Here is a 19,112-nt window from a genome sequence, read left to right on the forward strand (position 1 = left end):
AGAGAGGGGAAAAAATCCCCAGCATCTCCACATTGAGAATTTAGTGCCTAGAATACTGCTTGAATCTACAGAGAGAAAATTTATGTCTGAGCCTTCAGTGTGGGGAGTGTAGACTGCAGGAATTATTTCAGGTAACTTAGACAAATAGTCTTGGTTTGAACATCAAAAGCAAGCAGATTAGTATACCTATCAGGACCGACACTCACCACTGCAGTTTATTGATTTTGTGGTCCGTCTTCATCAGCAAGCAGAGGGAAAAAAATAAAAGAAAATATAGCAATGTAACACCCTGTCCCCGGACACAAGGTCATTTGTTCGTCTGTGGGTCTTGGTCCTTGTGCCGTGGTCTTCTGCTTCTGTGTCAGAAGTAGGTGAGGTTGCTTCCTGATGCTGTGCTACATAATCATTTTCTCTTTTATCCCATGTCTAATAACTGGAAGTGACCTTTGGCAGCTACAGACTATTGTCAGGATTTTCTTTTTATCTTTGCCAACATCTTTCTAATTTCTCCTCAGCTGTGTCTTTGTACTGCTCTGATAGTATTGCATTTCTGGTAGGTCATTTAGGTTGCTGAAAACATTTGTGAAAATTAAGGAACTGATAATAGAACCATAGGTAACTGATAGTATTTAAGAAATTCTTGTGTTTGCATGGGTATACCTGATTTTATAGAGATGTTTTTAATTCTACTTTAATTCAGATCAGAAATTGCCCAAAGTTTTGGCATGATTTTTCTTTTTGTATATTATTATTAAACATATCATTAACAGTATTATTGTCTTTGTCAGTGAATCACAAGTCTAAGACTTATTGGCCTCCATGATCAAGAATCAAATCACCAATCTCTGTCCTTTTCAATAAACTGGACTTTTAAATTAGAAGCCATGCCTTTTTTTCCCCCACAGTCCATGCACTGCAGACAGGCAGCTTGTAACTTTATTCTGATTATAAATGAACAGATTTGTGGGAAGCAATACTGTGCTGTGAGATCTTTAAATCAATGTGAAAGAACAACAGTCAGAGTGGTTCAACTGTTCTATCCAGGTGTGTTTAAATTCATCTCTGAGTAGGAATGTGGTCTTAGACAACCCTGATAGGAGATGGAGATTTGTAAAAAGAAAATTTAATTTAGGGAGCAGGCCAATTTCTTTAACCAAATGCCTTTCAAAACATGTGTTGTGGGCCTATGAACTAGATAATGACTTTGTATATGTATAAATATGTGCCCCTAGGTTACATTTATGTCTTAACCAGGTAAAAGCTAGAAACTAATTCTTACTTTAATCCAACCTTACTTACTCTGTGACATATTTCTTGTTCTATCCATGTTGTACACTAATGATAAGACATTTTCATTATTTTTTTAGTGTATTCTGTATCCCTATGTAGAAACTAGTATAATCAAATTTAATATAATAAAGTAGTATAATGAAAGAAAGTATCTATATTAATGCCCTGGTATGAATGGCTTAGTACTTAAAGAACTGAGAGGGTAATGAAAGACATTCAAGTCAGAGATCCAAGTCAAGTCTTAGAGAACAGAGAGGCAATATCGCTGTATTGAATATAGAAAGAAGTTAGGGAGGGAAGAGGAATGGATCTCCATGGCTATGTCGGTTGGTAATGTTCAAATATTAAAATGTTATGAAATCAACAATGCCAGCACATCTAAGAAATTTATTAAGGAAGAGACAAAAATAAGTGTTTTAATAGCTCTTATACAAATGTCTAGAGTCTAAAAATTGTAGTGCAATTGAAAATGCAAATGGATTGTTACTTGAATTTTTAATGTAATTTTTTAATATACGGAAACAAAGGCCTGGAAGCCAAATCCTTAAATTATATTAAAGGCAAAATCTTCACAGACCTGGCTATGGATTCTACAAAACTTTTATTTCAGGGAATATTGAAAAGTTTAAAAATAATGAGTGATCTGTTTCTATTTTCAAGTTATAAAGCTCATTTTGTTAGTGGTGTAGGGTGCAATTTACAGCGAAGTGGATGATTCATCAGAGTCCGTGGTAATAAGAGGGTAGGTGATAGTCTGTCACATAACAGTGTTCAGGAGTTTGAGGTGAAGTAGAAAAGTAAGGCTCCCTGTCATGGCATTATAGAAACCAGGAGGATATCAGTGGGCCTAACTTTGATTTCCCTCTCATTTCTCATTCTGCCCCTGTGTAAGAGTTTGCTCAAATCCTTTCAGATTGGACGGGTCACCAGTGTCCACTTATCCCTGGGAGGGAGGTTACTTCCCTTCCAGCATACCATCATATTTAGACAAACCACCAATGTCCTCCACCTGTGGAAAAGAGAAGTCATCTCCTTCTTAGAACACAACATTTCCTTCCTACTGGACCTGGATGTTCCCTCTGTTCCAAACTCTAGCTCCCTCATGGGCTAGTGTGGCATCCAAAGTGTTTCCTGACTGTATATTGTTAGTAAACTACTGATAAGTGTGTCTGTCCTGCGTTAGGTATTACAAGTTCAGTCATTTCATAAAACTCTGGGTAGAAATCCCCTTTCCACCCAGAGAATGAATAGTAGGGTACGAAATAAGCATGAAGTAAAAAGAGAATTTAAATGCTGTCAAATAGGATAGCTTCTGGTGACTTGGCTCCTGTTCATCTAAATTGTGTTGTCAAAATTTTAAGGGTTATAGGGATCGAATGCCAACTAGGTTTTGAAGACCCAAGATAAACACAAAAATATAAACATCTCAATATTTTTAATTGTTTGTCTGCTGATTTATCTTGGATGTATTATATATTTGTCATGGGACAATACAGAAAATAATGTTTGATATTTATAAATATATAATATAAACGTATATATAATAAAGTGTTTTCATCTACAGAACAAAAGCTTTCATTAGATGGTTGAAGTTGAGATTTGTAGAGACTCACAGACATTTTCTTGTACTTTTTAAAGTAAAGATTGACAGAATTAATTCTTTATTATACATGCCTTCGTAGAATATATTCTCACATCTACCACCATTAAACCTCTCATTTGTTGAGGAAACCAGAGGTTTCCATCTGACATTTTTGGCAATGTATCCACTGGGCTAGAAAAGAATTACAGGGATAGACAGAAAGAACAGAACTAGTCGCTGAATAAATACAAAGGTGTCGTCGGGAGGAGGAAAGGCGGTCTGAGTGAAGGAGGCGCTACCTCACTCTGGATGCTGATCACCAGAGCGGAGCAGTGAGCAGCCCAGACTCCTCTTTGGGATAATGATTAGGAAGATCGTTTCTCATTGGACCAAATACAATTACATGTTTTATTAAACACATTTTATTATTAACAGGAGTAGAAAACACACATTCCTGTTTGATGGAAGAGAAGAGAGCCATGATTAGTTATACATTATTTTTTATGACTAATATATTTAAGCACAACTATTTCAGCCATTGTGCTGTTATGCAAACATCCTTTTAGTAATAGGTTATAATAACCTTATGGGTAATTTTTTATTGTCCTTATTGTACAGAAAAAAAAAATAAGACTGTGGCTCAGGGAAGTTCCACAAATTATCTAAGGCCACACGGCTACTGAGAGGCAGAACTGGGATGAGGCTTCCGATTTTGAAAACCCACTCCCGGGTTTACATTTGATGTTTGGCATCCAAGGATTGTGGATGCAATCATGAAGACAAGGGAAAGAGTGATTCACCAGCACTTAAAGGCCAGCTTTCCTACAAACAGTATCACTCCAGTGGCTGTACCAGCAGCTGGGTTTATTTGGAGGAAGAGATGGTCATGGTCCCTTATGCTTGGGCGACAACAGCTATTTTAAAAGTTCATTGCAGTCAATACGGGGTTTTCTCTCGGCTTCTCCGGGGTATCTCGCTGGCTTACAAAGAAAATTACTGACGTGATCCAAAGGACTTTAGGTTTCTCAGACACAACACATTTTTATATATTTGCACATTTTTGAAGTGTATGTACAGTTTTCTGCCAGGATTGCATTTCTAAAGTTGATTATGAAAAAAATCAATATGAATAGACTACTAGATTAGACAGTCTGCTTTATGAAGTCAGCTGGCCCATGTTTTTTTTTTTTTTTTTTTTTTTGAGTCCCTGCCCCTTTCTCAAACAAAAAGCATTTTCTGTCACCATCAGAAATAGAAGGCTTTAATATTGTTTCTATATAAATACCTTGTTTCCTGTAATTTAAAAGAGATCAATCAGTAAGTCTAGAATATAGGTTACTTTGTATTACAGTAAAGCAGTAATATTTAAAAAGCAGAGCAAGATTAAATGTAAGAAGGGTTTGTTACAATTTAGGTACAGAGAAACTATTAGACCTCTGTGTGTGTGGGAGCATTTTGGTGTGTGTGTGTGTGTGTGTGTGTGTGTGTGTGTGTGTGAAACCAGTACTGCTGTTCTTCATGTTTTTTAAAATTATGTTTTGGTTATTGTTAAATAGAATCTAAATTTTATTTTAGATGAATTTTCATAATATAACTTTTATGATTTAGTATCAGAAACAATTAAATTATATTTTTACCATTAACAAAATGAAGTAGTTGACAGGTATATTTGTAAGTCCTGCAAGGCTCCAAAAGTCTGGAAAAGCATGAAACAACCATGCCAGTGTGCTAAAGGATATTTTTTTAAAATTCTAATATTTAATGTGTATCGCTTAAAACTGAAGATGTAATTTAAAATTCTAAAGAATTACACTATTAAGTTCTGAGACAACATTCCTGAAGTGGGAAGAAATCTTTAAAAAGGAAAATATTAAAGGTGAGTTTTCCCAATTACTACAGTGCAGAATCTTAGAGTCTAGATTCCTTCAAACTTTTAGATAAAATCTTGTTAATAATTAAATACAGTTGCTCATTTTATTATAAAAGATAGTAAGAAAAATATGTGTAATGATTCGAATAACTAGGAAAAAAAGAGAATAATTAAGTTGGGTTGACAGTTTGCTTTCAGATATTGTTAGGTAGGTAAATGATATGGAGACATTATTAAAATGTGAAAATGCAGAAAATTCATGTCATTACTAAATTTGGTGATGCATTGGATGTTCTTGCGTTATAGAGATATTATTTGATATGAAAATATCCTCACTCTATAACTATCACTGTAATCCCCTATAAAGGAAAGATGATTATTTCCTTAGGTTAATAAAGTAATTAGAACTAGCCATAGCAGTGCCCACTGTGATCCCAGTGCAGCAGAGGGGAGGGCAGGAGGATTGCACACTTGAAGCCAGGCCGGGCTAGCTATGTAACAGAATTGGGAGGGGAATGGTGAATAAATGGTAGTGGTCTAAATAAATCGTCATGGTTATTTTTCACCATTTTAATAAAATGTATAGCACTTTTATGTAAGTAAAAAGGGTGAGACTTTAAGCCCCACAGCTAAAAACAAAACTGGGAAATTATTGTGATTTATACCAATAAAGAAGAAAAGGAATCTCATGTGTTTCTGATAAAGGTCGACAGGAGTGCTAAGTACAAACAGAAAATAACCACAAAGAGTAGTGAAATATAGATGATAAGCTGATTTTCAATGTGTAAAGAGACACCAATGCTTTTTTAGAATAGCCATATTGAATTTGTTTGACTAATTCATCTCTCTCTCTCTCTCCCTCTCTCTCGTTTTCTAACACACACACACACACACACACACACACACACACACACACACACACACACACACTAAAATAAAAAAGACTACATGTGTCTTTTGAATTAAAGCGAGAATAAATGATGTTATTATTTACAGCCTCTAGAAAAATTGCTCAGGAGGAGGGAGATTTGTGGGTAATGTTTCCAAAGTCACCTTGGTTGACTGTTATAGTAAATTTACCTTCATGTATCACTCAAAAGATAAATTAAGCTTTTCTAGATCATTGTTGACAAAGAGGATAAAATTCCAGTTAATGTGGCTTACATAGCCTTCAAATACTATAGGAACTTGTAACTCAAAACAAAATAAAACATCTTTTAAAATTAATTTCTGAGTTTTATGTCTATGAAATTGAGTTCAAGTAAGAGAATTAGTGATGTTCAAATTGGTAAGTTTGCAGTATAATGTAAGTTTTAAATGGTTTTAAACACAGAGAGTAAAACTTTGTCATAGTAGATGTAGTGGCATATATAAAACATCATGCTTGCAAATAGATGGACATATGTCTTACAGAGAAGGCTCAATGCCTGTTTAGATCTGCAAATACATCTAGATGTTTACATTTCTTGTCAATAAAGTTTTTTTCCTCCCTATTTAGAATACTGAACAAAATATATATAAATGCTCAATCACTGCCAAGGTAGGAGAATCTAGACTGATACTGTAGCAAGACCATGAGCCCACTAAAGATGGCCCTCACTTTCTAGGGTACTACAGTTCAGAGTCACACTCTCCCAATTCACTGGGGCTCTCCAGAGGCCATGTTGGAGTTTTCTGAGGATGGCATGCCATTGCCATAACCTGGGATGCTTGGTGAAAATGGAGCCCCCCTTACAAGGGGAAGCTGGACCAACGGATAAATGATGCTTAGAAACATTAGCCCTTCATTCAGACACTGGGTTAAACCTGAATTCATTTTAGACTTTTTAGTCCTTATCTTTTCCTCAAAGTTTAAGATGGTAATTTGCATACAGTCAGAGCATTAGTGAAGTGGTGACCTGAAATCTGGATGACAGAGGAAGTGAGCTGTATGGTGATCCCCAGACTAGACACAAGATATTGCCGCAAACCCCGTATTTTATTTCCAAAAGCCTTAAGTAAAGAATAATGCTAATAATTGCCAATGCGTGCATATATGTTTTCATTTGACAGAAAACATCGATAGGAATTTATTCACAGTCCTCTCCTGATAATCACACGCGTATGAAAAGGATAGAGTTGCTTGGTTTGCCTTTTCTACTTAATGGTGATTCGGTGCCATGTTCTCCTCGTGACTGCTACCTCACTTTCTGCAGCTCCTGTCTCAGCCACGAGGGCAGAGGCTGCCCCAGCCTGTGCAGCAGCTTCGAGAGCTCCACGTTGTGGTCGCGGTAGTAACTGGAGAGGAAAGTTCTGGACTGGAAACAAGAAGGAAGACTTAAAAGACACTCGGTGCATCCACTGTCAATATTACAGATATAGTTTATCACAATATGTATCTACAAAACAGTTTACCTTTTTTCCCCCTAATCTTTTTACATTTTGATACATTCTGTATAAATCACAAATGTAAAATACAAGAGGTACAGTAGAGTACCTGGGAGAGTTAACTGACAATTACGGCACTTACACATTTTGAAATTTACAGAGAGAAAATTACAGTGTAATACTAGAGAATGAGGAGGTGTTCATACACAAACAAATATAACAGGGGTAAGTGAGATAAAATATGTACAAATTTCCTTTTAAAATTACACCCTTTACTAAAAATTTTAAAACCATAACTGCCTGTGAAGAGTATAATTAATTATTATAATCATAACTGGCCACAGTACATATTTTAAAATTTTGTTCAGGAAATTTCTCTTCATAAAACAGTATATAAAATATCTATGAAAAATAGGCTTACTTATAATTTTTTAGATGCCTCATCAATCTAAAGAGTTTGGTCTCTTTTTTATATAACCATGAAGGATTTTACGTTTTAACATTTTTCTTAGCTTTTTCAAGGCGTATTGTTATTTGTATACATATATGTGTGTCTCTGTGTATTCAGGTACTCAGGTACCTGTAGAGGCTAGAAAAGGACATTAGATATGATGGAGGTGTGCTGGAGTTACAGCAAGTACTCATAACCAATGAGCTATCATTCCAGACACCAGATAAATATTTGAGTATATGTATGCAAAAATCTATGTGTGTGTGTGTGTATATATATATATATATATATATATGCAAATACATAAAATATGCATGCATGCATGAGCTATCATTCCAGATGTCAGATAAATATTTGAATATATGTATGTGAAAATCTGTATATACATATATATGAACATATATAAAATATGCATGCATGCATACATACATGTATATAAATATATATACATGCTATACTCATATGCTATATACATATATACACACACATAAATATTTTGGAAAACAGAAAATTGTTAACTTGCTTTTCTTTCTGCCATATTCTTTATACAACAATTCAATAAACAGTTGTTTTGTTTTTACTGTCTACTGTAAAAGTCATCAATATTTCATGTATAAATATTTGTACTAATCAAACATATTTTCCATTGCTTAGAAACTTTACCATCTCTCCCTTAGCTCTTCTCTACATTTTTAACACAAATGAATTTCTTTCTTCATAAAACTCCCCTAGCAACTTTTGTGTATGCTGTGGAAATGGATTTAGGACAATTACATTTCATCTTGGACCATTCGCCAAGCATTTCATTATGTTTTCTTCCTTAAAGCAGATGGTAAGTACTTCAAATGGGGAATAAGATGTTTACAGTAGAGGGAATGTTACATTGATGTTTTGGGCAGATTAAAGTGATTTCTGAAACCCTTTAGAAATTACTGAGTTCAAAAGTATTTCAAGGACTTTCTGGCACTTATATCACCATAGCAACCCATGAACAATGCTTCCTGCCCTTGCCCTCCTTGCCTTAGGAGAAATGCTCATACTATCTGGCTAGTTTGCCAGCATAATTTCTGTACAAGGCATCTTTCTACATATTACAATTTCTATTAATTTTTTTCATTTTTGTACTTTATTATTATTTTATGATTCTTATTATAATTCAGTGACCCTAACTTAGTTCTTCACTGGACAATGTATTCATAGCTGTCTTATCTTTGACTCTTCTGTATTGGTTAGCTCAGTTCCAGTTATGTCATTGGTGTTGAATGTGTGTGTGCTGGTTAGTTTTTGTCAACTTGACATAAACTAAAGACATCTAAGAAGAGGGAACCTCAACTGAGGACTTGACTCCATCAGTCAGCTTGTGGCCATGTCTGAGGGGGGGCATTTTCTGGACTCTTAATTAATGTAGGAGGGCTTCACCCACTGTACGCAGTGCCAACCCTAGGCCTGTAGGGCTGTTTAAGAGTGGTAACTGAGGAAGCCAGGGGATGAAACCAGTAAACACCATTGCTCCATGGTCTCTGCTTCAACTTCTGCCTCCAGGCTCCTACCTTAGCTTCCTTCAATGTTGAGTCGTGACCTGGCAACAGTAAGCTAAAGTAAACCCTTTCCTCCCCAAAGTTGCTTTTTTAAAAATGCTGCTTATCACAGCAACAGAAAGCAAACTAGAGCAGTATGCAGTTAATTCATGTTAGTAATACTTAATTCTTTATACCAATATTTACTAAAAATGTATTTTAAGTGCTTTCCAATGTGTAATAGAGAAACTTCTCCATATATAAAATTCAAGTGATGTATTATATCATTGATTTCTTTCCTCTAATATCTAAGTATATAAAACTATTGATTGGAAAAAAGTATCAGAAGAAAGAATCAGATTTCTTCCTAATTTTCAGATACCAACTTGTTCTTGCAAGAGTAATCAAGGCACGTGAACAATACCTCAGAATCCATGGGCGGGTATTTTCTGCCTTTGCTTTTCCCAAGGCATTTGGTTTTTCCTCCTTCTAGTAGCTGACACCAAAAGCCTTTCTGGGGATCAAACCTAAAATACATAAACATGTAAAAATTTCTAAAATATTCAGTAAAGAGCCTTACCAGTTGGATACAGGAGATTCCCTCTGGTATACCTGTTGCTCTTTCTTAAATCATTTCTATGGTGGTTCAGCTGATTTTAAAAATGATAATACACATTAAAATGCTATGTTTTACTATGTATTTTCAAATAGTTCTATTCTACAGGAAAGGCACATACATACATTTTCAGTACAATTTTATGCTGAATTTTTGTGTGCATATTTTTGTTATGTGTCTATAAAAAAATGACTAAACAAAACTATAGTCTGCATATAAAGGGCCTTTGGATATTTTGTTTACGTATGACTGTGAGTTCTACATCAAAGTACACTGAAAGAGTTCTAAGAAAACATTTAATGTGTTACCTTAAAGGAACTGAATTGTATATAGGCATACTTTTAAGGGAGTGTGGCCCCTCAGAGTCAGAACAGGGCATGCTGCGAAGACACAAAATTTTCACTACACAAGAGACATTTTACCCCAGAGGAGGGAGTAGGGATGAGAGGGTTGTGCCTCTGGATCAGGCAGAGGCAGATAGCAGAAGCATCAGCAGCAGATGATTTTTGCAGTGAGGGTTTTTTTTTTTTAAGGAATCAAAGCAGGGAGTCTGTGTTCCAAAGAGTTGGTAAGTCCTGATTGAACATGTTAGCTAAATATTGAACTTTGATTGTTCTGCCTTGGTGTTTGGTCTCAGGAGTGAGTCAGTGAGCAAACAAGGGAATAGACCTTGGGGACTAGCTTCAGGAATGGAATCCAGTGATTTTTAGCAAGGAAGAGAGAAAAGGCTAAAGGCCAAATCTGTCAGCATCATATCTGTCCTGCTGAAGCTTGATAGAGAGCCCTTTAATACTATTCTGAACACAAGTATAAGTAAGCTTTGTAATTTGGAAAAAGTCTGTGTTTTATTTTATAGTTTAATTTGTTTTACAACTTTCAAAGAGTAAATAGAAATGTAACAGGATGGTTTTAATCTATTTTTATGGCATTTCATTTAATCATTCAAATACATTTGGAGGATTTTTACAATTAAAAAAATTAAAATATTCAACATCACATTGTGTTTAGGAAGAATAAACTCATCCTACTTAAACATGGTTTTATTTAACTGGATATGTTTTTATATTTTATTAAATGGAAAGATATAAGTCATAGTGTTTTTAGATGACATGAGCCATAGGCACTACAGCTGGAGAGTAAAATGTAGCTCTCTCCTTGCCTGCTGTTGAAGGCAGATAGTCCTGTTGGGTGATTCTCATAGCTGTACCTCTGTACTCAAAGAGTTTTCAGCTTCTGTCACATGCTATATAGCCCCGAACTGTTTCACCTTCAGACTGAGGAGAAACCACACTCAACTATGTTTAGATTTGATACCTTGCTGTAATAATACTGAGAAATATCTCCTAGTAGTTATTTTAAGTAAAATCAAGTATATTTTCTTGGAGTAGAACCCTGCACTAACAGCAAGCTGCTCAAAAACCCAGTCATTAGAAATAATCATTAAAAGAGAATGCCCCCTTCCAGTCCACGCCAGCACCTTGGTACCTTGGGCATGAAGTCTGTGGACACCCGCAAGGTCCCCACAGGACCCTCCACGGGATCTTAAGACCTCTGGTGAGTGGAACACAGCTTCTGCTCCAATCCAATCCCATGGGACCTGAGACTGCATTAATTAAGGAAGCAGAAAACACGGCCTGATCAGGATCACAAGTCCCTTCCTGTCCACAACAGTACCGGGGTACCTTCGGCGCTGAGTCTGCGGACACCCACAAGGTCCTCACAGGCCCCTCCACAGGATCTTAAGACCTCTTGGTGAGTGGAACACAACTTCTGCCAGGAGGAAGGTTGGGCACCTTTCCTGCAAGAGGAGAGCTTGCCTGCAGAGAGTACTCTGACCACTGAAACTCAGGAGAGAGCTAGTCTCCCACGTCTGCTGATAGAGGCTAACATAATCACCTGAGGAACAAGCTCTAACCAGAGACAACTATAACAACTAACTCCAGAGATTACCTGATGGAGAAAGGCAAACGTAAGAATCTTACTAACAGAAACCAAGACCACTCACCATCATCAGAATGCAGCACTCCCACCCCACCCAGTCCTAGGCACCCTAACACACCCTAAAAGCTAGACCGGGATTTAGAAGCATATCTCACGATGATGGTAGAGGACATCAAGAAGGACTTTAATAACTCACTTAAAGAAATACAGGAGAATACTGCTAAACAGGTAGAAGACCTTAAAGAGGAAGCACAAAAATTCCTTAAAGAATTGCAGGAAAACACAACCAAACAGGTGATGGAATTGAATAAAACCATCCAAGACCTAAAAAGGGAAGTAGACACAATAAAGAAAACCCAAAGTGAGGCAACGCTGGAGATAGAAACCCTAGGAAAGAAATCTGGAACCATAGATGCAAGCATCAGCAACAGAATACAAGAGATGGAAGAGAGAATCTCAGGTGCAGAAGATTCAATAGAGAACATCAGCACAACAAAGAAAATGGAAAATACAAAAAGATCCTAACTCAAAACATCCAGGAAATCCAGGACACAAAGCAAAGACCAAAACTACCAATAATAGAAGTAGATGAGAATGAAGATTTTCAACTTAAAGGGCCAGCAAATATTTTCAACAAAATTATAGAAGAAAACTTCCCAAACCTAACGAAAGAGATGCCTATGAACATACAAGAAGCCTACAGAACTCCAAATAGACTGGACCAGAAAAGAAATTGCTCCTGACACATAATAATCAGAACAACAAATGCACTAAATAAAGATAGAATATTAAAAGCAGTAAGGGGAAAAGGTCAAGTCACATATAAAGGCAGGCCTTCAGAATTACATCAGACTTTTCACTAGAGACTATAAAAGCCAAAAGATCCTGGACAGATGTTATACAGACACTAAGAGAAAACAAATGCCAGCCCAGGCTAATATACCCAGCCAAACTCTCAATTACCATAGATGGAGAAACCAAAGTATTCCATGACAAAAGCCAAATTCACACATTATGTTTCCACGAATCCAGCCTTTCAAAGGAAAATAACAGAAAAAAAAAAAAATACAAGGAAGGAAACCACGCCCTAGAAAAGCAAGAATGTAATCCCTCAACAAACCAAAAAGAAGACAGCCACAAGGACAGAATGCCAACTCTAACAACAAAAATAATAGGAAGAAACAGTTACTTTTCCTTAATATCTCTTAATATCAATGGACTCAATTCCCCAATAAAAAGACATAGACTAACAACACAATGGCTACACAAACAGGACACAACATTCTGCTGCTTACAGGAAACCCATCTCAGGGAAAAAGAAAGACACTACCTCAGAGTAAAAGGCTGGAAAACAATTTTCCAAGCAAATGGTCTAAAGAAACAAGCTGGAGAAGCCATTGTAATATCTAATAAAATCCACTTCCAACCCAAAGTTTTCAAAAAAGACAAGGAGGGACACTTCATACTCATCAAAGGTAAAATCCTCCAAGAGGAACTCTCAATTCTGAATATCTATGCTACAAATACAAGGGCAGCCACATTTATTAAAGAAACTTTAGTAAAGCTCAAAGTACACATTGCACCTCACACAATAATAGTGGGAGAATTCAACACACCACTTTCACCAATGGACAGATCATGGAAACAGAAACTAAACAGGAACACAGTGAAACTAACAGAATTTATGAAAGAAATGGATTTAATAGATATCTACAGAACATTTTATCCTAAAACAAAAGGATATACCTTCTTCTCAGCACCTCAAGGTACCTTCTCCAAAACTGACCATATAATTGGTCACAAAACAGGCCTCAACAGATACAAAAATATTGAAATTGTCCCATGTATCCTATCAGACCACCATGGAATAAGGCTGATCTTCAATAACAATATAAATAATGGAAAGCCAACATTCATGTGGAAACTGAACAAAACTCTTCTCAATGATACCGTGGTCAAGGAAGGAATAAAGAAAGAAATTAAACACTTTTTGGAGTTTAATGAAAATGAAGCCACAACATACCCAAACTTATGGGACACAATAAAAGCATTTCTAAGAGGGAAACTCATAGTTCTGAGTGCCTCCAAAGAGAAATTAGAGAGAGTTAAAATATCACTTTTTGCAGATGATATGATAGTATATATAAGTGACCCTAAAAATTCCACCAGAGAACTCCTAAACCTGATAAACAGCTTAGGTGAAGTACATGGATATAAAATTAACTAAGACAAGTCAATGGCCTTTCTCAACACAAAGAATAAACAGGCTGAGAAAGAAATTAGGGAAACAACATCCTTCTCAATAGTCACAAATAATATAAAATACCTGGCATGACTATAACTAAGGAAGTGAAAGATCTGTATGATAAGGACATCAAGTCTCTGAAGAAAGAAAGTAAAGAAGATCTCAGAAGATGGAAAGATCTCCCATGCTCATGGATTGGCAGGATCAACATTGTAAAAATGGCTATCTTGGCAAAAGCAATCTACAGATTCAATGCAATCCCCATCAAAATTTCAACTCAATTCTTCAACGAATTAAAAAGAGCAATCTGCAATTTCATCTGGAACAACAAAAAACCTAGGATAGCAAAAATTCCTCTCAAGGATAAAAGAATCTCTGGTGACCTAATCTCTGGTGACCTTGCCTGACCTAAAACTCTACTACAGAGCAATTGTAATAAAAACTGCATGGTACTGGTATAGCAACAGACAAGTAGACCAATGGAATAGAATTGAAGACCCAGAAATGAACCCACACACCTATGGTCACTTGATCTTTGACAAGGGAGTTAAAACCATCCAGTGGAAAAAAGACAGCATTTTCAACAAATGGTGCTGGCACAACTGGTGGTTATCATGTAGAAGAATGCAAATTGATCCATTCCTATATCCTTGTACTAAGGTCAAATCTAAGTGGATCAAGGAACTCCACATAAAACCAGAGACACTGAAACTTATAGAGGAGAAAGTGTGGGAAAGCCTTGAAGATAGGATCACAGAGGAAAAATTCCTGAAAAGAACAGCAATGGCTTGTGCTGTAAGATAAAGAATTGACAAATGGGACCTCATGAAACTGCAAAGCTTCTGTAAGGCAAAAGACACTGTCAATGAGACTAAAAGGCCAACAACAGATTGGGAAAGGATCTTTACTTATCTTAAATCAGATAGGGGACTAATATCCAATATATATAAAGAACTCAAGAAGGTGGACACCAGAAAATCAAATAACCCCATTAAAAATGGGGCTCAGAACTGAACAAAGAATTCTCACCCGAGGAATACCGAATGGCAGAGAAGCACCTGAAAAAATGTTCAACATCCTTAATCATCAGGGAAATGCAAATCAAAACAACCCTGAGATTCCACCTCACACCAGTCAGAATGGCTAAGATCAAAAATTCAGGTGACAGCAGATGCTGGCGAGGATGTGGAGAAAGAGGAACACTCCTCCATTGTTGGTGGGAATGCAAGCTTGTACAACCACTCTGGAAATCAGTCTGTCAGTTCCTCAGAAAATTGGACATAGTACTACCGGAGGATCCAGCAATACCTCTCCTGGGCATATATCCAGAAGATGTCCCAACCGGTAAAAAGGACACATGCTCCACTATGTTCATAGCAGCCCTATTTATAATAGCCAGAAGCTGGAAAGAACCCAGATGTCCCTCAACAGAGGAATGGATACAGAAATTATGGTACATTTACACAATGGAGTACTACTCAGCTATTAAAAAGAATGAATTTATGAAATTCCTAGCCAAATGGATGGACCTGAAGGGCATCATCTTGAGTGAAGTAACACAATCACAAAAGAACTCACACAATATGTATTCACTGATAAGTGGATATTAGCCCAAAACTTAGGATACCCAAGATATAAGATACAATTTGCTAAACGCATGAAACTCAAGAAGAATGAAGACCAAAGTGTGGACACTGTGCCCCTTCTTAGAATTGGGAACAAAACACCCAGGGAAGGAGTTACAGAGACAAAGTTCGTAGCTGTGATGAAAGGATGGACCATTTAGAGACTGCCGTATCCAGGGATCCATCCCATAAGCAGCTTCTAAAAGCTGACACCATTGCATACACTAGCAAGATTTTGCTGAAAGGACCCAAATATAGCTTTCTCTTGTGAGACGATGCTGGGGCCTAGCAAACACAGGAGTGGATGTTCACAGTCAGCTATTGGATGTATCACAGGGCTCCCAAAGGAGAAGCTAGAGAAAGTACCCAAGGAGCTAAAGGTATCTGCAACCCTATTGTTGGAACAACATGATGTACTAACCAGAACCCTGGAGCTCTTGTCTCTAGCTGTATATGTTTCGAAAGATGGCCTAATCGGCCATCACTGGAAAGAGAGGCCCATTGGACTTGCAAACTTTATATGCCCCAATATAGGGGAATGCCAGGGCCAAAAGAATGGGAATGGGTGGGTAGGGAAGTGGGGGGCGCTATGGGGGACTTTTGGGATAGCATTGGAAATGTAACTGAGGAAAATATGTAATAAAAATATTAAAAATTAAAAAAAAATGGGGCTCAGAGCTAAACAAAGAATTCTCACCTAAGGAATACCGAATGGCTGAGAAGCACCTGAAAAAAAAGGTTCAATGTCCTTAATCATCAGGGAAATGCAAATCAAAACAACCCTGAGATTCCATCTCACACCAGTCAGAATGGCTAAGATCAAAAATTCAGGTGACAGCAGATGCTGGGGAGGATGTGGAGAAAGAGGAACACTCCTCCATTGTTGGTGGGATTGCAAACTTGTAACCACTCTGGAAGTCAGCCTGGAGGTTCCTCATAAAATTGGACTTTGTACTACCAGAGGAACCCGCAATTCCTCTTCTGGGCATATATACAGAAGATGTTCCAACTAGTAAGAAAGACACATGCTCCACTATGTTCATAGCAGCCTTATTTATAATAGCCAGAAGCTGGAAAGAACCCAGATGCCCCTCAACAGAGGAATGGATACAAAAAATGTGGTACATTTACGCAATGGAGTACTACGCAATGGAGTACTACTCATCTATTAAAAACAATGAATTTATGAAATTCCTAAGCAAATGGTTGGACCTGGAGGGCATCATCCTGAGTGAGTTAACACAATCACAAAAGAACTGAAATGGTATGTACTCATAACATACCATAAGGGGATATTAGCCCAGAAACTTAGAATACCCAAGATATAATTTACAATTTGCAAAACACATGAAACTCAAGAAAAAGGAAGACCAAAGTGTGGACACTTTGCCCCATCTTAGAATTGGAAACAAAACACCCATGGAAGGAGTTACAGGGACAAAGTTTGGAGCTGAGACAAGAGGCTGGACCATCTAGAGACTGCCATATCCAGGGTTCTATCCCATAATCAGCCTCCAAACGCTGATACCATTGCATACACTAGCAAGATGTTGCTGAAAGGACCCTGATATAGCTGTCTCTTGTGAGCCTATTTTGGGGCCTAGCAATCACATAAGTCGCTGCTCACAATCAGCTAATGGATGGATCACAGGGCTCCCAATGGAGGAGCTAGAGAAAGTACCCAAGGAGCTAAAGGGATCTGCAACCCTATACGTGGAACGACATTATGAACTAACAAGTACCCCCCTGGAGCTCTTGTCTCTAGCTGCATATGTATCAAAAATGGCGTAGTCTGCCATCACTGGAAAGAGAGGCCCATGGGACATGCAACGTTATATGCCCCAGTACAGGGGAATGCCAGGGCCAAAAAATGGGAGTGGGTGGGTAGGGGAGTGGCGGGGAGGGTATGGGGGACTTTTGGGATAACATTGAAAATTAAATGAGGAAAATACCTAATAAAAAAAAGAGAATGCCAAGTTTATGAAGGAATACAGTCAAGTCTTTAAAATTCATCCTCTGCCCAGGCACAACATCTGTGTCAAACTGTTTCTGCTTCCACTTCTTTGCACTTGTAAAATTCAAACATTAAACAACGTTTTCCTGAAGAATGCAATGCTGTGATCACTGAAGTCATTTCCCATAATTATAAAATAAAATAAAATAGAATCTGGATTGCCCATCTTGACCTTTCACACATGGCTTCATGGACTTCATCATCTTTAGCACTTCCTAGTGGAAACGCTATATACAGCCAAGTGGGAAATACAAAATTACTGCCATATGGAGATGGAGATCCACACTGTGATTGACATTGTACTAACACACAGAGCTTTTTCTGAGGGTAAAAGTACTGAGAGTCCACCTCTCAGAACTCGGACACTAGTGTTGTTGGTTAGTAGTACCATCAAGGTTCAGAGGATGCAATGGGTTTCCATTTTTGTCATTGGTTGAAACAAGATCATTTCAAAAAATAGAAGCATAAAATACACAGTTCTGCTGTTGCTAGTTTAATTTTTTTCAGGCCACTTTCTTCTTTAATGAGAAAATTAGCTTAATTAAAATTAGGCAAAATGAACAAGGTCATATTCAGAAATGTGTCCCTGGTTTTCTCAGCAAAGGGATGGCCTTCTGTTAACCAGAGGTTCTTTCTGGTTCTTTATCTGTGGGTAAGTTAAACATTAAGACATCAGTAAATCCAGAGAAGAAACCAATGTCACCAACATGTCTGGAGTTTCTCCAGTGTGCTGCTCAGCTTCTGCATGTGGGGAACACATCAACTCAGAAGATAGTGGTGTGCCCACTATCGACTCAGCCATCCATCCATCTGGGTAACATATGGGTTTAAACTTCAAAACGTCCAGTTTATGTTCTCCTTGTCCTATCTTTGTGCTTGCTATGTTGATCCAGCCAAAGTGCAGTAGGTGAATGTTACTTCTAATTCCAACCTACCACAGGGAAAAGAAAACTGAACACACACTACGAGCAGAGACATAATGGCACACACACACACACACACACACACACACACACACACACACACTCACACACTATAGCTCCAATCAGCCCTACTAAGTCAATGAGGCACAAGATGTCCACTGCAATGACCACTCAAAGACTGATCAACCACACACCACTGGTCCAACAATTAGTCTGTTTTTGCAAAAGACAAACAAAGCAAGAAGGTAAGGGAGAGTTAGTAGGCAATGTGCGGCAAGTCACGATCTCCTTGCAAAGCATCTTTATACCCATGCTTGTAGCCAGCTGTAGATAAATAGGATTTTGGGAGATCCTTGCTGGCAGACACTATCCTTATATTTGGGGCCTGTTAAAGGAAGCAGTGCTGTAGCTTTGAGCCAATCAGATCCCTAGACACTCACAGAAACTCTAATGCTATTTTATTTCTGCAGTAGCAACTTAGTTACAAGAGAAAAGATGTGTGACCTAATTGTTTTGTGTAAAGCCAAATATATGGGAATTTCTGTTGAGCACTAACAAGATAGGAAAAATGAAAGGATGAACCAAGTAAAAAGGGGGAAATTTAAATTTATCGCTATGGGACTTGCTGCATGCATAAAACATGGAAAAGGTTTGCATTTTTGTTGCTCAGC

The 19,112-nt window shown here is 37.4% G+C and overlaps 1 protein-coding gene across 1 annotated transcript in view; it reads right to left on the bottom strand.

Moving 5' to 3' along the window:
- Positions 1-5,601: 5,601 nt before the first annotated feature.
- The window catches only part of LOC110291107 (N-heparan sulfate sulfotransferase 4), a 356,059-nt gene continuing 342,548 nt past the window's right edge, over positions 5,602-19,112 (bottom strand). The window contains exons 13-14 of the mRNA XM_021158063.3: positions 9,502-9,604; positions 5,602-7,039 (exon numbers count right to left, since the gene is read on the bottom strand). Of these exons, the coding sequence (XP_021013722.1) occupies positions 6,920-7,039; positions 9,502-9,604 (223 nt within the window). The 3' untranslated portion in view covers positions 5,602-6,919. The remainder of the gene's footprint in view (positions 7,040-9,501; positions 9,605-19,112) is intronic.

Source organism: Mus caroli, unplaced genomic scaffold, assembly GCF_978045245.1.
Source record: "Mus caroli unplaced genomic scaffold, Mus_caroli_1 scaffold_3, whole genome shotgun sequence".
Taxonomy (NCBI): domain Eukaryota; kingdom Metazoa; phylum Chordata; class Mammalia; order Rodentia; family Muridae; genus Mus; species Mus caroli.